This window comes from Sus scrofa, chromosome 15 (genome assembly GCF_000003025.6).
Source record: "Sus scrofa isolate TJ Tabasco breed Duroc chromosome 15, Sscrofa11.1, whole genome shotgun sequence".
NCBI classification, from domain to species: domain Eukaryota; kingdom Metazoa; phylum Chordata; class Mammalia; order Artiodactyla; family Suidae; genus Sus; species Sus scrofa.
Window position 1 is genome coordinate 14893378 of NC_010457.5, and position 24121 is coordinate 14917498.

At 38.2% G+C, this 24121-nt stretch overlaps 1 protein-coding gene across 1 annotated transcript in view; it reads right to left on the bottom strand.

Moving 5' to 3' along the window:
• Nucleotides 1-24121, bottom strand: part of THSD7B (thrombospondin type 1 domain containing 7B) — a 1521641-nt gene that overhangs the window by 804383 nt on the left and 693137 nt on the right. The window contains 1 exon segment of the mRNA XM_021075621.1: nucleotides 7861-8033. Coding sequence (XP_020931280.1) covers nucleotides 7861-7999 — 139 coding nt within the window. The 5' untranslated portion in view covers nucleotides 8000-8033.

Genomic DNA, 24121 nt, shown 5'->3' on the forward strand with positions numbered 1-24121 from the left:
GAAAATATCTAAAAATTTAAGATCATTTAGAGAAGTGAAATACCTAAGTAGTTTGAGAAGGAACAGAGACAAAAGAGGAGGGAAATCATATTAAAAAATCATATAAAAATAAATAAGCATGAAGAGTTTATATTGGTGAAATGGTCTCCTAACGCCCAGTAAGATAAAGAAAGGACTCACTCCAAAGTACGTAATCATGAAGTTTCAGAATTTTATGGATAAAAAGAAGATTCCAGAAAGAGGAAGAGAAACAAAAGGTAACATACAAAGAGATGAGATCAGAATGATATAAAACTTCTTAGCAGCAAATCTAGAGGCTGGATTACTGCAGAGCAAAACCTCAGAATTCCAAAGGACAGGTGCTTTTTAATCTTGAACTCCACACCCAAGCTATGAGTCAAGCATATGACAAGCAGCAACCCTTTTAGATGTGAAAAATTACTTCCAATGTACACTATTTTAGTGGTTCTAGAAAATAAAACAACAAAAGCAAGGAAGAGAAACACAAAACCAGGAACAAAGGGTTCAAGATGAGAAACTGCAGCAATCCACGTTTAATGGGGAGGACAGAAGACTGTGGAAACATCTCCCAAAGAAAAAAAATATAATAGAGTGGAAGAGTGCTTAAATATGGCAAAAAGTTAATAATGGGCATGTCAGCTGGAGCATGGCGGGGTGGGGGGAAGCAGCAGCAGACTTGAGGAAAGCAAAGCAAAAGGAAACATGAGAATTTTTTTTTGCTGCTGTTGTTTATTTCTGGGTAAAACAAAAGGCTAAAAAGAAAGGAGACAGAAGTATAGTACAACTGCTTGGCTCAGCAGAGAAGAGTATCCATGTAGAAATTATAATCATTGTTTATTGATTTAAGTATTTTGATCTAATTTCAAGGGAGGCAGTAAGGAGGGAAAAAGGTAGGTAGATGAGAGAGAAATCCTCAACGAATACCACAGAAAAACAATAGGAAAGTCTAATATTTATAAATCAAGAAATATCAGTAATGAATACATTGCTTGAAAATATGGAGATAAATATCGGGATAGTCAGCAAAAAGAGTTGAAACTGCTTCTGAGGAAATGGAAGACACCAACAACTATATTTTCTCATCATAAGAACTACAGTAATAGTTAAATTTCTTCCTATGGGCACTTATCCCTTTTATTAAAAATGTATTCCAATATTCTGTGATAATCTGTATGGGAAAATAATCTGAAAGAGAATGGATGTGTGTACACGTATAACTGAATCACTTTGTTGTACAGCTGAAATGCTAACAACCTTGTATATTAACTATGCTTCAATAAAACTTAAAAAAAACTAGCATCTCTTGCTTTCCAGAGATGATCAGAAATGGTACTGAAACCAAGGAATAAGAAATATGAATCATTCATTTTCATGTTTACTGATTTATATTTGATTTGGTTGCCATACATTTCATATCCTCCCCTCAATGTACATTTTAAGTTCTTCAGTAACAAGCCACATATGTTCTATTTCTTCAGTCTCTTCACTTTTCAACACCCTAAACACACATACACACGCACACACGCACGCACGCACATACACACACGTGCGCACACAGAAAACACTGCTCCTCATTCCACAAGTACATGACATGCTGAGCTATTTTATGCAACAATTATTTACATTCTAGGTACTTGGACTAAATAAGTGACTAAAATCAACAAAACCTCTATCCTCTGGGAGCTCCCACTATAGTACCACTCGGAAAAAATGTCAGAGTAATTTATTTTACATTATGTAGCTAATATAGACTTTTTTCTGACTTATTGGAAGCATTATAAAATTAGAACTTGTGAACTCCAAGGAAAATGATTATATCTTAGCAGCGAATCCTATGCCATATTGTCTACACTTTTGATAACAGAAATCACACCACTGAGAGTTTACTGTACACATGGCTCTAAGACAGATTAGTAAACATGTAATTTAAATGATTTCAATATAATCAAATTCTCAGAAGAAATATATCATGAATTTCTGGCACACAGTCAAAAAATTAGCTTTCTCTTAGGACATTTTATTATTTCTAAGATTTATAACTTATATATATATATATGAAATATAGATGTATACCTACATACACACCATTTTCTTTAATGTCCTCTCAACAGTGAAAACATCATTTAAGTTATAATTAAATAGGAACCTAAACTCCTTTTTTCTTACACAATGTCATTTTCATAATCTCTTTTTTCCTTTCAAAAAGATTAATTCTAACTTACTTAATTCTTAGGACATAGGTCATTATTCTCACCCTTTTTATTCACTGGGAAGGATCTACTGAAATTAAAACTTTCTGAGTCTGTCACAGAAAGTTTTAGACCTAAAAATCAGCAAAATTACATATGACCTTTTACTAATAAAGTAGATATAGCTGTCAAACTGATCTCCCCTCTTCTGTGTGCCTCGAGGGAAAAAGTATGCAAAAAATTTATAACATAAGAGAATAAATATTTCAAACACCAAATTATTTATAATAATGGTAAAAATAATAACATTCCTCAAGTAGCCACTATAAACTAGGTATTTCAATATATTTGTTTTACTTAACTTTGGAAACTGTCCCATAACGTATTTATTATCTGCACTTTGCATGGATAGATAAGGCTCCTAGAGGTTAAGTAACTTTCTCCTCTCCAGACCCTTAGGATCTGAATGTGAGTTTGCCCCTACACAAAGCGCTAGCTCTTCCTAATGCACTGAGTGTTTTCTTAGAATGGCTTACGTCTATTACAAGAACCTCTCACAAAGGATCAGTATAGATTTTTTTCTTTCAGACTTTATTATTCATAGCAAAATTGTTCTCTGGTCTTTTAATAAACACTTAAAAATGTAACCTGCAGTGATGAAAATGTTCTGAAACTAGATAGTGTTGATGTTTCCACCACACTATGAATATACTAAATGTCACTGAATTGTATACTTTAAAACAGTTAAAACAGTACCGTTTATGTTATGTGTATTTTACCACAAGAATTTTTTAAAAGTCACTTGGACCCAAAGAAGTACATTAGGAATTTATCCTTGACATACACAAGATCACAAATTTCAAGGCTGCCACTTCAAGGCTGTACATTTAAATTCTACCTAATTGCTAATGACTTCCAAATTTATATCTCCAGTAGAGACCTTTCTCCTGAATTCAGACCCAAATATCCAACTTCCTGGTCAGAATCACCCCATGAATATCTAATAGGCTTGAAAAGTTAACATGTCCAATACCCAAGTTGCTCATCTTCCTCCACACCAGCTCCTTTCCAATGTGCCCAAGTTAGATGATGGCAACTCCACTCATAATTGCTCAGGGAAAAGGTTCAGTGTCACCCTTTTTTCTCTTTCCCTTCCCCTGCCACATTAGTAAATCATGATGATTTTACCTTAAATCAGGGTTTCTCAATCTGGGCACTACTGTCGTTTGGGGGCCAAATAATTCTTTGTTTGGGGGAATGGTGGTTGTCTTGTGCATTTTAGAATGTTTGGCAGCATCCTCAACTTCTAGTCACAGATCTTGGGAGCACACCCAGTTGTGACATTCCCAAAGTTCCCTGTTGGGCAGAATCAACCCTGGTTGAAAACCATGGCCTTAAGTGATATCCAGCTTCAACCTCTTCTCACCACCTTCACTGCCATGACCCTGGTTCAAGCTATTATGGTCACTCCTTATTTCTGTAGTAGCCTCTTCACTGGTCTCCCTGCTTACACTTCCTCAAATGACCCCACAATGATCCTATTAAAATCTTAATTTTTTTTAAAAAAAGATCATGTAACCACCCTAAAAACTCCCCAGTATCTTTCCACCTCACCTACAGTAAAAGCCAAAATTATCTTCTGACCCACGAGGACATACCTGATTTGTGCCCCATTACCCCTCTGACCTACCTCCTGTCACTGTCCCCCATGTTCACTCCGATCCAGCACTCCAGCCTCATCTCTAGTCCTCCAACATGCCACGCCCACACCTGCCTCAGGGCCTTTCACCCCCTTGATCTTTACCACAATATTGCCATGGTAACATTCTTTACCCTAATATTGCCACGGCTGGCTCCCTCACTTCCTTTAGTCTTTACTCAAGTTTCCATCCCATGGCCCACCTACTAAAATATCAGCCTCACCTATCACTGCATTTCCTCTTCCTTGTCTCATCTTTCCTGCTTACCACTTGTCCCTCATCAAACCTGCTTTCTATGAAACTTCTTGATCATGGTTATTAGCCTGTTTTGAGGAGCAAGGATTTGTCTTTTATTTCCAACTTATCTCATGTATCTGTAATACGGCCTGGCACCTACTAAGGTCTCAGTAAGGACTGGTGGAATGAATGAACCTCTCAGAAGCAGTATTGAGGAATTTTTTAAGAGACCACTGGTTAATGTGGCTTCAGAGACCCTTATCTATCCATCTCTACAAAGCAAGCAGACCCAAAGAGCTGTATGCTGACTTAAAGCAACGAGCAGCCTCACTCCTTATCTGATACTCTTGCTGACATGAGCCTTCTTTCTTGGCATGGATGACAGATTGCCTGACACTAAATATAGATCCACAGATCTCATCACAATGATGACAGGCTTGCCAGATCAATGACCCCACAGCCTACAGCTCACCAGATCACGCTCCGTAAAGAAATCTTTAGCAACATAATATATCACTCACTTATTATTCATCAATCCATTGTTTTTCCAAAGCTAGGACTCACTTAGAAATGCTTGTAATTTGGATGAGGTTGACTAACATCTACCCTATGGACCCAGGGGAAAAAAAATAGACACCAGCAAAGAGCTTAAGTGATTGGTCTACAGTCTAAATCCACAGAATGATTTCTAGGTTTCTAAAATAATGTGTATTTATCCAGGCCTCCATGGAAATCTGCTCAAATTCCAGATTACACTGGACCTGTGTTGCTGGATTTGATAATATACTCCAAAAATGCAACTAGTTTCAAGTGCAATAGTTTTTTCATTCAAATGAAATATAATAAAGGTACAGATCCTAAGATGTTAAAGTTGTTTTTGAAGGTGACGATGCAGAAGTGCTCTAAGGCATATGACTACTCAAGCTGGTTTATCTCTTACCTTTGAAGTAATTTTGTATTCATGTCAGTACTATTTATAATAGCAAAAATCTAAAAGCCATGGAAACTATAAATATAATAAAATTCATTGAGTTAAAAAAACTTTTTTAAAAAGCCACAGAAATGACAAGCAATAGGGGAAGAAAAGATAAACCAAGAGGGCATGAATTAAACCAACTATCAAATAAAAGTACAAAAGAAAACCAGGCAACCATTAAAAAAATCGTTCCCTGGCTTCACTCAGTGGGTTAAGGATCTCAGGTTGGTGCAAGCTAAGGCATAGGATGCAAATGTGTCTCAGATCCAGTGTTGCCATGGCTGTGCTGTAGGCCAACAGCTGCAGCTCTGATTTGACCCCTAGCCCAGGAACTTCCATATGCAGCAGGTGCGACCATAAAAAGAAAAAAAAAATACATCATGATAAAAAGCAATCTGCAGAGTATGATTCTGATTGTATGAAGCAGTGTTTGTGTGGATATACATACATGTATATACAAATTAGACATTTTTTCAGATCCACATTCTCCACCATTCATTCCACTCTCTGTTTCCTGCCTAGGAGGCAGGTCTGTATAGAGACATCAATGGGTTCCTTTTGTTTTGTGGCTTCTGTCTGGATTCAGCCAATGAGAGCCCTGGCAGGAGATGTGAGGGCAAGGACCATTCATACCCCTAAGCCCCTTCCCAACTGTTCACTGCACTTTGTTTATATCCCTCTAAAAGCCACAGCATCTGTCAAGCATCTGCTCCATAAAAGTGTTCTCTCCAGATTCCAGAAAGCAATTCTTTCTTTGCTCCTGCAGACCAGGAGGTCATTCCACAATTCCTTATAGCTGTTCTTAAACCTTGCACATTCGTTCCTCCTTCTATAAACAGTCCTTTTATTAAAGTCTTCTCAGTTATCTACTTGGCATATGCCATTTCTTTTCTGGCAGAATCAAAACTAATAGTAACAGTAAAACTTACATGTGTATGTAGTGTGTGTGATTTATACACACAATTACGTGTAAAGATATATTTACATATGCAGGGACAATTTCTGAAGGATTCATAAGAAATTAGAGAGTGGAATACATAGTCTAGGCTTTTCATTTGGGGTCTTTTAAATTTTTTCTACTTTTAAAATATCTGCCCATATACAAATAATAAATTTGTAATTTAAAAATGAAACCACATGGTAAAAATACATTTTTATCACCTTTTTGATGGCATATTAATGAGGGAAAGAAGTAGTGAACACCAGGAAAATGAGACCTATGGCACAGATATTAATTTTGAACAACTCAAGTCATCTGAGGAGACAGACCCTCGCTTCTGAAACTTACATGTGACAGTTATCAGAGTGTTCATCCACTGCAGAGTGGGTCTGTGCCATCTTGTGCCATTGACCTACTTTTAAAAAAGCAGGCCTATTTTTAAAATTTGATTCAAAATAAGCACATTATCTTAGCTACATTATTCATGCTTCGAATTTGCTACTTTCCACATTAACTGCAATTTTTGGAGAACTTTAGACAGGAGTATAGTCTTACAAATGTGCTTATTTAGATGTGAAAAATATTTAGTCTTTTCTGATTAAAATAAAAGAGTCCCATTCACACAAATGCAATATTGACTTTTGGAGCTATTTCCAAAGCTTCCTCAAACTACTGTGAGGTAAAAAAAAATGCAAATCACTAATGGGGTGTTAGAGCCCACAATTAAATTAATTTATAAGGGCTTTAATGCAATTAGATTTCCTCCAGGCTATATCTCTAGTTGTGCTGGGGTTTTACTTAATATACTTTAAAGCATAATTCACTTTTGTTTTGGCAAAATCACTTGTACATTACAAATATCACTTGTATACACATTTCCATGGTGATATAATATGCCTGCAGTCTGTTTAATTTACAGGTTATGAGGCTAATGAAAACTCTCCAAGGACCACAGATCCACTACAACATCACATTTTCCAATTCTAAGATATTGGGTGTATACGACACCTATATTTGCAAGAATGGACTCTTGAAACAGTAATACATATTTTAAATGAGCTGACTGTGAAACTTGAAGAAAACCAAAATCTAGAGCAAATGAAAATATCTGCCAAGATGTTTGGGATTCATAATGTAAGTCATTCAAGTATTAGCCTTTGAAATTAAATTTAACAGATCTTTTACACAGCCACATGATGGAAACATTTAAAGAATGTAAGTTACATGCAGATCTCCAAACCTCAACTTATCTTATTCACATAGCTAAGAACTAGGTAGCTAAGGATCTCAGAATACATTAAAGTAACTGTATAGTCACAACTAATAGGGAAAGTTGTTAGGATAGTTTTCTATCCTCCCAAATGTAGATATACAGGATCTATGCTAGAAAATATTCAATAATAAATAGCTAACTAGTTTGTCCCCCTAAAAAAAAAGAGACATACATTACTGGTCCAAAGTATTTTTAGCTGAGGATATCAGCTAAATTCAGATGTCATTTTTGCTACAAATGTGCAGCAGAGCAGTGATATATTTGTCAAAGGAGAAGCAGATATAACTATGGAAATCATAACTTTAATTGACAACAACTAAAAATTCAGAAGGACAACAAGCATCACGGATGGAGGTGACAATTAGGAAGGAAGCAGAATCAAATGTAAACTTTATGACAAAGCAGAAGAATCAGTTTTTTCCCCTTTGGCTATTTCTCACTACTCCATAAATAAGTCCAAAGATGGAAAGAATATTCTTCTCATTAATGAAAATGGGACAACGGAAGAGCTGTGACCTTCCTACCTGGTTTCCAGATGAATTGATGATCCTTTTTGCCTTCCAAATGAGCTGTATGAGGCAGCATGAGTGAAAGGAAGAGAAACAGCTTCCTTGTGCTCCTCCATATCCACCTAGCAACAGTCAGATTACCCTTTGGAAACATTCTTCAGATATTCAGCCTCTTGACTTGCCTATTCCTAAAAGAAAAAAGAACATCAAGTAAGTTTCTTGTATAAAGAAAATATAAAAGCTCAGCTGGACTGCTGGAACATTTAACATGATGCAATTACAAATGTCCCATAATGGTGTTCCCACCATGGCTCAGCGGAATAAGGACCGGACATTGTCTCTCTGAGGATGTGGGTTGATCCCTGGCCATGCTCAGTGGGTTAAGGATCTGACTCTGCTGCACACTGCAGCATAGGTCACAGATGCAGCCCAGATTCTGCATTGCTGTGATAGTAGTGTAGGCCGGCAGCTGCAGCTCCAATTCTACTCCCAGCCTGGGAACTTCCATATCCACAGGTGTAGTGATAAAAAGAAAAAAAAGTTCCATGACTATAAAAGGAGTATATAGAATTTAACATGTCAAAGTCAAACGTGTTAGTCCATAGTTTCCATTCTTACCTATGAAAGGCACTGTCCATTCTAGCGACTCTACAGTTTACTTTTGTCTTTAAGAGCAGGGTTGGCAGATAGCTGGCATGCTCCATCCTTCTACTCAAACTCCTTGAGGAGCCCATGATTTTTGCAGAAAGATCTGCCTAATCAGCAAAGTCCAAAAGAGGGCAACACACCCTCTAACAGTGGTATTAAGAAGCTGAGAAAGATGGAGGAAAAGGCAACTAGTTCTTCTGTAGAAGAAATCTCACACAAAGTGTTTCTGAGATGTGCTGGGGGAAGGGCTGGAAGGCACCAGGAAGGGGATTTCAGGCTTAGAGAACTAGGTGCTGAAATGCATTTTGTGTTTGGGGACTGGGGAGGAGGCCAGTGGCTGCAGTGAAGGACACAAGGAGAGGGAGGAAAGGACAGAGATGAGATTTAGACCATAGGTTGGGGAGCAAATTATAAAGATCCTTCAGTGTCATGTGAGGGAGTTGTGCTTCATTCTGTAAATAACAACAATAAGAATCACAGGAGAGCAAATGACTTAAATAACTGCCATCAGTGTTCACAACAGATTACAGAGGAATTGAGGCCAGTTAGGGAACTAGAGAAATATTCCAGGCAAGGGTTTATGAGTGAAAGGATCAGGAGAAATTTGAAAGGTAGTGCAGAGGCTTGGTTCAAAGGATTTGGTTAATAACTGGATGGAATGCATGAGAGAGAAAGGATAGAAAGACAGATTCTGGCACTGAGGGGACCCTTCCACCAAAAAGGAGAAAAAAAGAGGAGCAGTTTTGAAAAAGAAGACAAAGAGAATTGCCTTTAGACAATATGAAGTCTGATGTGCTTATAAGAAATTCAGGTAGTTTCCCAAAAGATAATAAGAAAATTCTACCTGGAGTTAAAGAGATCAGGGTTATTTGCCACAGTGCATGTATTAGAAAAATATATTAAGAGACTTAAGTATAGGAAGATAAAAGGATTGAACAGTAAGCAAGGATGTCAAGGGTAGAAGTTATTGCCCCCAAATATTTAGCCATAGAATTGCTAAAAGAGGAGATCAAATCTGACTGCAAACTTCCTAGTGACCAAAAAAAAAAAAAAAAAAAAAGTGGCTACTATAGTACTATAGCCCTTATAAGCCCCCATTTATGCAGGAGTAAAGTATACGCCCTTTTTTACTGTTTCAGAAGAAGCCATTGCCCTGCTCCAAACACTGGTGGAGTTTACCCCAAGAGTTCTTAGAAACACAGATGCTGCGCTGAGCATGACACTGAGCACATCACCTCATCAATAAACCAGACAACAGCAACCCATGGTCAGTGGGGTCTTGGGCTCTTCTAGAACACTCCAAGGGTAAGCACAAAGCAAAAATCTGTGAAAATGAGTCTATGAGGAGTCAAGCAATGCAGTTCAAGTATACAGCTCCCGAGGGCCTGCCTTGGTCCAGGGATGAAGAGAATATTTGGATAAGCAACCGTAAGCTTTTCCTCATATTTCTGCATCACATATGAATATCGAGAAGAGTAGAAATTAAATCAGACTGAAATTAAATAGAACTCTCCTGATTGACTGTTCGTCCCAAGGAATAGCCTGTTAGACTATTCCATGGAATTTTGGGGCACTACTAGATACAATTCATAAATCTTTTGACTAGATGTGAACTGTACCCTCTTACATGAGACATCTTTTTGTGTGCACACATGCGCACACAAATACATACACACAAAAGGTGATTAATTGTTCATAATATAGATTTGCTACCAAGAATTTAGACTAGATATTTTTCAGAAGGCACTACTGCCATTAATTCCATGTCAGCACCTGAAAAAAAAATCTGAACAGTGCTTACATAAAACAAGATGTCTTCCAAGTGAATCCTGCAAATCAAATTAGTGGAAAAACATAACCCCAGGAATCAAATGAATAGGCCTCTGCATAACGATGGATTTAAGTAACTGTCATGTTCAAAAATTGTTGATAAAAATGGTTTGTGTTTTAGGGTAGTTGATCCCAAGCTTTTATTATCACTATTAATAAATTAACGATCAAGAACAGCTCTCTACTGAGGCCACTTCTTTGGTGATAGGAAATCACCAGGGTAGAGGAGACAACTCTGTTCAATCTCATCAGTGGGAGACAGACTTGCAGCATATCTAAAAACATATCTATATCATCACTGTGTAAGCCAAAAAGATGGAGGACCAAAAGCATGTTTGTTAAACTCCAAATGGCCTTAGGTGGGAAGCTAAAAATATTTAAAAGAATTAGGAGTACCACTGAGACTGCATGTGAGCTGGAATGATTAGCCAATAATTTATATATCAGTATTTTGAATTTTGCATCCATCTTCAGGTTTTAATCGAAATACCTGCAGCACAGGTTGCTGTGAGCACTGATCTTTCAGGATTCCTCTCTGGAACAGAGCCCTGTGTTGACCCTCCAAAAGGAATCTACCGGCTTTAAGGGTCCTTTTGTGTTCACCTAAGGCAATGGGAGGTCCCTGAGCAGAGTGGCTTGGGAAGCCTCCTGGACAGCTACAGTCATCATAATCTCCCAGCTGATACAAGAGAGGGACAGTAGAAGCCTAAGACTTCTTGACAAAACAAACCAAAAAAAAACAAAAAAACAAAAAAACAAAACAAAACAAAAAAACCCTGGAATACAGATCTAAGAGAATGCACCAAAGCATCTCAATTCAGAATGTCATGGCAATCTTAATCCTAAAAACAACCACACATGTTTAATGTCTGTGTTACCTACAAACCTATACCTTGTTACCTCTCTTCTTGCAAGAAGCTTGAGACAGAGGATGGGAAAATCGATTGGATGAAGCTTTCACCATTGTCATGCCTCAAGCCTCATATCCATTAGTAAATGGAGAATCTCTGTTGAGTTGATGGAAAAGGCAGGATTGAATCTGAACTCAGGTTTGCCTTATGCTAAACTATGCTGCCTAGCTCGCCTCCAAAGGCCTGAAACTCACTAAATGCTTCCCTGGAAGACCCTGGGCATCATTCTTGTATCCATCACTTGAAAAGTCACACAAGAGTTCACAATAAACAAAATGAGAGGAAACAAGAAACAATTAGAGCCTCCACTTCTCTGTTTGTAAAACACAAATGGAAAAATGCTGTAACTCAGATGAAAAAATATTTTATGCAGGAAGCATGTGCTACCCAGAATGGCATGAATAATTTATATCAGGAAGGTCTTTGAGTCTCCAAATCAACTTATTTACTATATATCTTAGCATCCAAAATGTATTTGCAAGGTTAGCTCTAAACCAATGAATACTGAAAGAAATTTAAAAAAAAATACGCAGTCTCTCCTTTTAGCCTCAGTTTTCTAATCATTTAAAGGCCATTCAAACTATGAAAAATATGCCTTATACTTCATATGCATTTCATTTTCCCTTAAGTGTATTCTTATCATTGAAGTCCTTGAATATTTAAAAGGTACACAACTTAAAATAAAACCAATTCCAATTTGCTTTCAGCCTGAAAGAACAGCAAAGAGTAGGAGAACAGCAAACTGGACTGTGACTCTCACCATAGCACCATCTCATGGCAACTGTGAAGAGATGAAGGCTCGATAAAGGCAACGAGTAATAGAATGCAGGATGCCTGCTGTGGAGACCACCTCCACTGACCAGCATGGTGATTCTAACCAGCTGCCCAAGGCAAGGAACTGTTAACTAAACACTGCTGGAAGAACCACAGAAGCATTTGCTTTTCTCAACCATTTGCCTAATTTCTGATTGCAACATCACGCATTGCATTTCAGTCCTCTTATGCTGTCAGTATACAAAATATTGCCTGAAGCACTTCACTGAACCCTCACCCCAGCCATATGAAGTAAGTTATTCACATTATCCCCCACTGTAGAGATGAGGAAACTGAGGCATGGAGAGATAAGTGACAAGCCCAAGGTCACAGAGTTAGCAAGTTATCTGCAATCCAGCTCAGTGGCCCTCATCTCAAGCAGAGAAACTAACATTGTGAGCCAATTATCAACACAAGTTATGTTTCATATCCCTGAAAATGTAGCTGCTTTGTACCCCTGTGGAGGGTCTCTCAGCAGCAAGTGCCAGGCAATTTACATATCATTTCACTTAATCTTCACCTAAAAAGATGAGCAATTATTCTATTTTTCAGATGTAAAAGAGACCATCATTGAGGACATTAAATAATTATCCCAAGGTCACCTCAGCTAGAAAACATCAAAGCTGGATTAGGAAATAAGCCTGACCCCACAGCTGGGATCTATTTATAGCATCACACATGGTCACCCAGACTGGGAGCTTTAGGGCCCTATCTACAAAATGATGAGGGCTGTTATTTCAGAGTCCTTGGAGAGTAAGGATAGAATCAAATAATGGAGGGAAAGTTCAGAGATAAGCACCCACCAGAGAGTGAGTGTTCATTAAAGGGTTATCATTCTTCCTATTGTCATAATTCTCTCAAAATTCAGAAAAACCTGATTCTGGTAACAATCAGGGAGGGTTTGAATGCATGTCTGCCCTGCAGCAAAGGACTGGAGGGGTGATATTTTCAACCTCCCAATCTTGTGACTTTGTGCCATAGTTCCAAAGAGCTAAAAGCACTCTGCACCGAGAGCCCCATTAAAGATTCACACTGACCCTGTGAAGGAGAAAATAGGCATTATCATCTCTATTTTATGAGAGGGTAACCTCTGGCCTGGCAATGACAAGATGTTTAGTAACTTCTGGAAGCCTTTTAACCACCAGCCTCTTCTTCTACACACCTCACTGCAGAATCCCAAATTTTATATCAAATGCAAGCATGAGGAGGCCTGCAAGCATATCATAAAAATATACCATGGTTTTTGGTTTATACTATTAATAATTGCAATAGGTTTGCATCACATAATAAAGCCACAGAAAATTTTGCACCAATATTTGATATATCTCTGAACAAACTTTGGCCACAGGACACAACTGATAGAAAGAGGTTTAGAAACAGGTTTGCCAAAACCTTTGAAACCAAACCTGGGAGCTGTGATAGGCATGCTTATATTCTCCCTTTCTTCTAGAACTACAGTGTTTTAGGAATGCTCACCAGCCCTGGTTTTTAAAAATCATATTTGCCTATCTCCTTGTATCAAGGATGGCCATATGACACAGTTCTGGTCAAATGTCAAGAGGAGGAAGGGATATTTCTCCAATAAAAATATAACCCCAGGAGTTCACCTTGTAGCTCAGCAGGTTACAAACCCAACCAGTATCCATGTGGATGCAGGTTTGATCCCTGGCCTTGCTCAGTGGGTTAAGGATCCAGCACTGCCACGAGCTCCAGTATAGGTTGCAGATGCAGCTTGGATCTGGCATTGCTGTAGCTGTGGCATAGACCTTCACCTGCAGCTCCAATTTGACCCCTAGCCTGGGAACTTCCATATGCTACTTGTGTGGCCCTAAAAAGGAACCCCCCCTCCCAAAGTGTGAAAGTGTGGTTCTTTGCCACTGGCCCCTTTTCTCATCCTTCCCACCTAGTATATGGATAATAATGCCCAAAGGTGCCAGAGCTATATGAAGACTCAGGGTGAATGCCACACCCTAAGGATGAGGGAGCAGGAGGCAGAAACCTGGGACTCACACACCATGATGGAACCGCAGCAACTTCCTAGACTATCAAATTCTGGACTTTCTGATTGGTAAGAAAAATAAGATCCTTTGTTTTCAGCCACTTTTTTGGGTGTTTTCTGTTACATGGGCTAAAAGCAACTTTCCCTCCTACAGTATCCATGTCACTGGATGCAGGGTTTATATTTATAGACACACCTATCTGTCACAGTGTGCCTTTCTCTGTGACTTCTACAGACTGAAACACAACTCCTCATAGGATTCAAGCAATACACTGAAACTGTCTGGAAACCTGAACATGGACATCCCCAGTTTTAACAGGTGAGGTTGGTTTATTCCCCGGTTGGCTTCTTTAGGTAATATATGCATTATTCATAGAAAAGCAGCCACATCTGTTGTCACTTTTCATAAGTGTCATCTCAGTAAAGAAAGGGGCACTTCATCTATGACAAACTATAAATCAGAGAGAAAGGCAGTAATTACTCCAGTCAACTGTTTCATATTCCCCAATAAGAATAAATTCACTCATAGAGATATAGTCTAAAATAAGAACAGTTGTCAAGCTCTCCCTGGCTACAATGTTGTCAAGCCATCCCTGATTTGAAAGGTATAGGACACATTCTTGGAATTTTAGAACCAGCTCAACATCACCTGATGGAAAATCATCTTCATACCTCATGGAATCATAGCCTCATCACTCCCTTGAATTCCTGGTTATTCCTCAAATCTTCCACAACTTCCTCCTTAGTTACTTTTTTTTCACTTGGGACAAAGCCCCCAAATCTCCTCTTTTTGTTTGTTTTTTTACTTTTCATTGTCCCCTTCTTCTTGGCCTCCTTTTCTAGTGTCTCCTCTTAGTTTGACCTTGCAACTGATATACCTCTAACTTTGTCCTCAAATTCTTTTTATTCTTTAGCTGTGATCACTCACCCAAGTGATCTTATCTAGTTCTCCAGTTTAAATATTGTGATTCATGATTTCCATTTCTCCACGTCTATTCCCACATCTCTAGTCCTGATTTATTTCCTGAATGCACAGACTCACCTTACCATTGAACATCTCCACTTGGATGTCTGATAGCAACCCAGATAGAATATACATAATGAAGTGCATGATTCTCTGTGTAATCTATAGCCCAATTCTCCACTCACTGCCCCCAACCCAATAAAGGCATCACACTGCCCTAGACCAGAAGATCCAGAGTCCTCCTAAAGTCTTCTTCTCACATCTGAGAACCAATCCATCAACAAATCTAGCTGGCAACACCTTCCCAATCTACCCAATGTCAAGCCACTTCCCATTCCCTTCCTTAATGCCAACCACTATCATTTCTCACCTGACCTACTGTTAACAGCTTCCTACCTCATTTTCTTGCCTTCACTCTTGGTGACTTCGATGCATGCTCCAGAGAAAAGCTGGGATAATCTTTAGGAAAGAAAAATACACTTCCCTCCTTAAAATCCTTTCATGGCTTTCCATCACAGAATAAAATTTAAAGACTCTGCTGGTTTGACTTCTGCTTCCTCTCCTTCCTGTCATTCTCCATTCACTGCTGTAGTCTAGACACACAGGCCCTCTTCTTGTTCCTCAAGGATACACCTTCTCAAGGTCTTTCTACTACTGTTCCTCAGGTATCTACACGATGTACTTCCTCAGTTTGTTAATCTCAAAGGCTCCACCAACCACCATCTGTCTAGCACAGTTGCAATCACTCCATCCTCTTCATGTTCGTTTGCGGTTTCTCTGTAACACTTAGAGAACATCTATACGTGATAACTGAGTGTATCTCAGTCTATTTGTTTATTTTCCTCTCCTCTAGTTATCATCTAAATATTAAATCTTGCTCGCTGTTATATGTTCAGTGCCTAATATATTACCTGGAAAACAGTATACATTAAATAAATATTTGCTAACTGAATGAAGGGATTATGGACTCCACATTTGTAAATTATTTTCTAGTTATGTTTTCATGATCTTGGACCACAATTCCGATGAAAGGGCTTTCACATATAATAGGAGACAGATGGATGGAAAACCCCACATTTTCACACTGATTTGAGTTTTTGAATTTTCTCCTCTGTGCTCAGTAAAGTTTATTTAGGTAACTTGTGAAACCCAAATTGGTAAGTAGTAGAAAATTTTCTCCTGCTTAACAATTACAAACATCCCATTAAACCATTCTCAAAAAAAATCAAAGAACAGAAAAGTTTCTATACTATCTACACTTTTTAAATCCTCAAGTAGAGGACTCTTTTAAAGTTGGAAAAAATAAAAGTTAAATAATTTGATGGGAATAATATGAAAAAAACATAATAGAGTCACTAAAGAAAAAAATAAAATCTATGTCAACTTCTGTTTGGAGAAGCTTAGGTTAATTACAAAAATGAAATGCAGGAGTTCCCACTGTGGCTCAGTGGGTTAAGAATCCATCTGTAGTAGCTCTGGTCACTATGGAGGTACAGGTTCAATCCCTGGCCTGGCACATGGATTAAAGGATTTGGTTTTGCTGCAGCTGTGGCATGGGTCACAGCCATAGGATGGATTCAATCCCTGGCCCAGGAACTTCCATATGCCGCAGATGCAGCCATAAAATAAAAATAAATTTTTTTTTTTGTCTTTTTGTCTTTTGTCTTTTGTTGTTGTTGTTGTTGTTGCTATTTCTTGGGCCGCTCCCGCGGCATATGGAGGTTCCCAGGCCAGAGGTTGAATTGGAGCTGTAGCCACCGGCCTACGCCAGAGCCACAGCAACGCGGGATCCGAGCCGCGTCTGCAACCTACACCACAGCTCACCGCAACGCTGGATCGTTAACCCACTGAGCAAGGGCAGGGACTGAACCCGCAACCTCATGGTTCCTAGTCGGATTCGTTAACCACTGCGCCACGACGGGAACTCCTAAAAATAAATTTTAAAAATAAAATTAAAAAAAAGAAAATGAATTCAATTTGAAAGCATTATATCCTAGAAACAGTAATGAAATCTATGCTATAACTTCTATAGATTTTAAGAAATAAAATAGGCACCTAATGGCATTAGCCTATAGTAGACCATCCTTCTTGAAAAATAATTTGATAACTTTTTACCAAATTTTATAAATATATATATAAGCATATATATATTTATATTATATATGAGTGTAGAGAGAATGTAATTTTATGTGGGCTTGTATTTTAACAGTTACTCTGAAGAGTTTTGTAAGAATTCAGAAGAACTTGAATGTGTGAACAAGATAAAATTCTCTTCTCAAATGATATTGACCTTTGAAATTAAAAAATACTTAATTACTCATTAATATTTTCTGCAATGTAAGATACTAAATATTTAATGTCAGAAGAATTATCCAGTTAACTGTAAATATAGCTTTGTGTTCTCTTGATTAATTATGCATCTACTATTGCAACAGAACTTTTTGAAATATGCGTCCACAGTTGACATAAAATAATAACATGCTTATAAGCTTATAGAATTTTCCAACAGTCTTCCATTATCTTTTAGAAGTGTTCATTTATTATGGAGAACTGACGATTAGCAAGTTGCTCATCAGATTCGGAAAATTTGGTAGAATTTACTTTCATCCTGTCTCATCTCACTCTTCCCAAAAGAATGGAATGATATCTGAAAGAGGGCATTCCAAATGAGGTTGAAATGCAAATGGTGTTTTTAGATTCTTCCTTTATTGCATGAACAACTTGTAAGAACATGGTTGACCAATGGAAAACAGACTGTATTATTTCTGCTAGAATCTCCAAGGGTTCTGTTTTGTTTTGTGTTACTGTTTCTAGATGTTTCAAATAGAGCAACAAAGCCTGAACACATTTGTTTTAAAATATATTTCATTTACCATTTTAGTATCTTAATAAAAGGCAGTAAGCTTATTTAATGAATACCGTCTACCTCTGATTTTACTGAAACAGGCAGAGACTGATAATACTAAATTAAAAGCCACTTTTCTTCTTCATGAACTATATTACACTCTTAATGTGTGTGTACATATACGTACACACATGCACACACAAAAATACTTTTAAAATAATAAAACGACTAAAACACAGAAAAAAAATTTTCAAAGAGGGATTTCTCTCAGAGAAAAAAAGTTCACTGGGTAGCCTGGCAATCTGCCCCTGGAAATTTTACATTTAGAAGTTTAATTACAAACTTAGATAAGTGGATTATAATGAAAGATATCTCTAGCAAGGGAGCCCAGACAGAAGCATCATGAATGCATTAAAGAAAACACCAGAGAGAGAACTTTTCCATCAGCAGCAAGATTTTAATTAAACAGCAATAGGATGGATCTCTTCTGCGAAATGATATTTCTGTAACTCACAGTTCATTAAAACTATTTACTATATAATATATTCTTTGAAACCATCCACTCTAGAAAGTATGTTTAAACCATCCACTCAGTTATGAAGGCAGAAAACCATGAGTATGGGGTAGGGGAAAGTGCTGTTGGTAAAATGTGAGAATGAAAAACCATTTCTTTGTTTGCATGTTGTCTTTGGCCAACCAAACCAGAAGTGGTTCCACACTGCAGGGAGTCCTCTGGGCTTCAGAAGAAGGCAAATGAGCAAGCAGTGACCATCAAAGAATCCATTGAATGTCAGTAGTGGTCCATTAGGGACAACAAAGAGGATAGCTGAGTTGAGGGTTTAATAATGTCACTAGTCCACACTTTCATCCTTGGCATGAAATCGGGTATTTACTGGGGGTACTAGGTTGTTAAAGACATGCACTCACAGAAGCCTCAAGAATATTCCTGTGGCCTCTGCAGTGTCCAACCCAAAGTTTGTTCCTTGAGGTCACAATTTTCTTCATTTTGTATTCCTAGTTTGTAGCCCAAAATCTAGACCAAGCAGGTACAGGGTAAATATTGGATAAATGAAGGAATCAATAAAAGGAATATGCACAACAGGGTACATTCTATTCTAATAAAACTACAATGAACAAAAAGAATTGGGCTAGGAAAGCCAGTAAACCCAAACACATACAAAAATTACTCTAATTATGCTTTGCAAAACACACTGCAAAGCTTCATTCTTACAGGTATCTTATATTTCACCTTTCCTAGACACCTAATGTTTACTCTTCACCCTATCAACATTACACCTTTTCTAACACACACTTTCTACAATGTTGCCAATTCCTCAGCTGAAATGAGGTGCAATGTTGTATGATCTCTAGGGCACCAAAGAGGTAAATTTTTTACTGTAATAGTACATGGGAAACGAAAGGCCAAATAGATATTTTAGTAAAGGTTAATTAATGATTAGGTAAAGTTATCAAAGAAAATGATTCATGTCCCCTGGACCAGTAATCTTGCTGAACTCAGATGCCTTATAATTTCTAGAAATAATGACTCATGTTTTTCAGAGTTAAGAATGAATTTCAGGAAGACTTCAAAAGACCTGGAACTTTAAAATAACATATTTTAGCACAGTATTTTTTATTTATTTATTTATTTATTTATTTATTTATTTATTTATTTATTTATTTTTGCTTCTTAGGGCCACACCTGCAGCATGTGGAAGTTCCCAGGCTAGGGGTAAAATCGAAGCTGCCAGTCTATGCCACAGCCACAGCAATGCAGAATCCGACCCGCATCTGCGCCCTACACCACAGCTCATGGCAATGCCATATCCTTAACGCACTGAGCAAGGCCAAGGTTCAAATCAGCATTCTTATGGTTCCTAGCTGGGTATGTTAACCACTGAGCCACAAAGGGAACTCCAGCACAGTGGTTTTTTTGGTTTTTTTCTTTTTTCTTTTTTTTTTTTTTTTTTTTTTGGCCTTTTTTGGTCTGTTTTAGGGCTGCATGCATGGCATATGGAGGTTCGCAGGCTAGGGGTCCAGTTGGTGCTGTAGCCACCGGCCTATGCTACAGCCACAGCAACTCAGGATCTGAGCGGCATCTGCAACCTACACTACAGCTCACAGCAATGCCAATCCTTAACCCACTGAGCAAGGCCACGGATCGAACCCACAACCTTTTGGTTCCTAGTCAGATTCATTAATCACTGAGCCATGATGGGAACTCCAGCATGGTATTTTTTATTAAAATTCAAAATACAATGTCCTACACATCTAATATATTTGCTGTATCAGAGCACCAGGTATTAATAGCAACACAGACACGACCTCTTGTCAGTTAGGGGAAGAGGAATAATGCTTAGAAATCTGAAGGTCGGGAAGAGATGTCTGTGGGAACAAAAGCTATAGTCTGAGAGAAAACTCTTGAAATCATTCCAACAAAAATGATGCCATCTAAATGCATTAACAGAAGCACAAAGTGAGCTTATGAAAAACTAGTGAAGTGATGAGAATGCAACTAAAACAGGCATTCTCACAAATATTTAAAAAAGAAATCCTATTCTGCTCTGTTGGATACGTCACTGGAAAAGTGACAATCACACCCACCCCATGGGTGTTTACAACACTTTTAGGGAACCAGGTAAATTTCATCATCAAGCTGATCAAATAATACCCATGTGGAATTGTGTATTAATGAGACAAGAAGTAACAGAATACGTCACTGGTGGGTCATTTGCATCATTTTGTTCTGTGGCCACAGATGTACTTTAATCCACCATCTGCTTTAGAAATTTCCATTGTCACAGGCTGCAGTCACTGACTAAGCTTAGACAAGGGGAGATGATTCACTCCAACAAATCTTGGCCACTGTTTTTAAAAGTAGAGGGATATTTACAGAGGATCAATAGTCTTAGGAGAAGAACACCGCCTCACACTGGTGATGTCGACCTCTAGTGACTCTATCAATTCTTCACCCATGATATCAGTCCCTTGACAATTTCCAATACGTGCCACTGGTCTGCTAAACCTGCTCCTTCTCTTCCTCTAGAGCAAATCTTCTTGCACCTTCCAGCTCACAAACACAAGAAGAAATGAATGCTGAAGCCAATGCTGAAACACATAATATTGGTAGCACTAACACAAACACTTAAAGGGTCAACAAATCAAAAGGATGTTAGAAGAGATGTCTATAACTCAAAGCTTCTCAAATACTCTTAGCAGTAATTCAATATTTCTAATGACAGGGAATGAATTCAGTACCCACAAAGCAACTCATTCCATTTTGGGACAGCTCCAATTATTAGGACATGTATGTCAACCTGGAATAGTTCTTGTCCTTTATCTAAAGCCTTTGATATTAACTCATTCTTTTGCAGTTATAGTTTATATATATATCTTATATATATCTTATCTGTCTGCCATAAGACAAAATTCCAAATTTGCTCTTTTCGAGGCTAAACATGCCCAGCTGTTTTAACTGTTCTCCATTATTCTCGGTTTCCACACCCTTCACCACAATGGACCCTTTCTGCAGACATGCCTCTGGAAAGTGAAGGTCAGTTCTCTGGAGATGGACAGAGCTGTGAACACTTAGCACCCAGAATTACAATAGCTGGCCAGGCAAAGGGGATTTGGATGGGGTAACAACTGTCCCAGAAACAATCCCGAGTACAGGGGTAAAAACTCTTGCACAAAAGTACTCATATCGTGGAGTTCCTGCTGTGTTGTAGCGGGATAAGAATCCAACTGCAGTGGCTTGAGTCACTGTAAAAGTCTAAGTGTGATCGCTGGACCAGCTTGGGGGGGTTAAAGAATCCGGTGTTGCCAAAGCTGCAGTGTAGGTCGCAGCCACAGCTTGGATTCAACCCATGGCCCAGGAACTTCCAAATTATGTGGGTGTGTCTGTTAAAAAAAAAAAAAGGACTCATTTTGGAGATTATTATTAACATTAATTCGAAACATGGTAATGTTAATTAGAAAGACAGTAACCTAAATGCCTGTTATAAAGAAATACTAAAAATTTTAGCTGTATTTACATGGTAGAAATACAAGAGATTTTGTTCTTCTTTGTCTCCTGACTTACTCAAGCATTTTTTTTTTTTTTTTTTTTTTTTTTTTTTTTTTTTTTTTTAGGGCTGCACCAGGCTATGGAGGTTCCCAGGCTAAGGGTCTAATCAGAGCTACAGCTGCCAGCTTACACCACAGCCACAGCAATGTCTGCAACCTACACCATATCTCACGGCAACGCCAGATCCTTAATCCTCTGAGCGAGGCCAGGGATCAAACCCGCAGCCTCATGGTTCCTAGTCAGATTCATTTCCGCTGTGCCATGACAGGAACTCCAGACTTAACTCAAGCTTTAAAAAAAATTTAATTAGCAAGTGCAATTCAGACTACCTTCATTTTACAGGTGTTTTAACAGAACACTCTGTGTATACCCAATGCCAAATGTGGCACAACTTGGAGCATATACTGAGTGCTTAATAAGCATCTGGTGCCTGCTTGAAGAAGCCAACTCAGCCAGGCCATTTCACAGCGATGTGTGGATTTTGGCAATTTGTCAGTGAAATGATGTTTTTCCCAGGAAGAAAAATCACCCGCTACAAAAGCAACTTTAATGATTATTTTTTAAATAGCATTGTTTCCCCATGTAGCCATTCTTATCCAAGTACCAAAGAGGGGATGTGTTTCTCTATTTCTCAATGCTCATCTAAACACAGTTACCATCAACTTTTAAGGGAAATGCCCGGGGCAAGACAAGAAGTCGACCCTTGGGTTTTATGTCCCATGGAAATAGTAAAGGCTTGTTGCAGGATTCTTTTTATGTATTTTATCATGAAAATTAAAATAAATGCAAACAATGTGCCTCTTTCACAAAGGTAACCTCAGCTTGACTGATTTGCATTGAAGCTGATCCTATGCTCAATGCTGCAAGTTAACAGTCAAACAGATCAAAATGTCTACTCCTTCTATTCTCCTTTGCTGTTCCTCAGAGTGGCAGCCAGCCATGGGACCCGCTTCTTGTTCCTCTCAGCCAACCCAAATCTATTGGAATATCTTCTTTTCCCCATATTCTGTGCTCTACTTGGCTATCCATTCGGAGAACTGAGGCCAAATTCTACCACATTGATAGTCACTGCCTCAGCCAACTGCCAGCTGATTGCATTTAATATTATATGAGTTCTAGCACAAAAGCATCTGGATGGTCCCTTGAACACTATTAAAATCTGACATACACGTAACTCTGTGATATTATGTCTCAGCAACATAGTGAACAGAATCCCTTGATTCTGCTTCTACTCTAGCATGATATTTCAGATCAAATACTGCCATCATAAAATATTCAATAAATACCACAATGCAGAGACAAAGGAGAGTGCTGGGTGCAGGTGTAACCAAGAAAGCTTACATACGGCCCCTCTTCCTAGGATGTTCACCAATAAATTTCCAACTACTCGACATATAATAAGCAAAGATCTAATTAACTAAACCAAGTAGCTTATGAAAGTGCCAATTTCCCGTTACAGACCATAAGCATTCTAAGTGTTCCTAGAATGACTTTAAGGAGGAGAATCCACAAAATGGGTAGATGTAAACAAAGTTGGACTCACAGACCTAGAAAAACCTATGGTTAACAGTTACCAAAGGGAACAGGCAAGGCAGGGGGAGGGATGGACTGGGGGTCTTGGCTTGGCATATGCACACTGAGGTATATGGAATGATTGGCAAAGTGGGACCTGCACAGAGAAATCTACCCAATATTCTGTGATCATCTATGTAGGAAAAGAATCTGAAAGAGAATGGATGTGTGTACATACATAGCTGAGTCACTCTGATGGACAGCAGAAATTATCAAAACCTTGTAAATCAATTTCACTTTAATAAAACTTTTTTTTTAAAAAGATGAAAAAAAAAAAACCGAGATTGGAACATGTGACAATACATGGAATTTCAAGCAAGGGAATGGTATGAAGTCAAGTACTGATATTGGGGATGATGCTTCAGAAAGAGTCCACAATGTAAATGGTCTGAAATGTGAATGCTTCTGAAATGTGAAAGCAATGACAAAGATATCAAGTGTTTCTCTAGCAAGAGACACTAAAAAACCACTTCAGGATATAAATGACAGCAACATATTTTATCTGACAGGGCAGATAAAAGATAATGAGCCCCAAAGTAGAAGACTAGGGCAGTAGACCTGCTGTAGATAGTGACCACTGTGGAAATAGAAAAATGGAAGGGCAGCAAGAGACAAGACACAGAAAGTG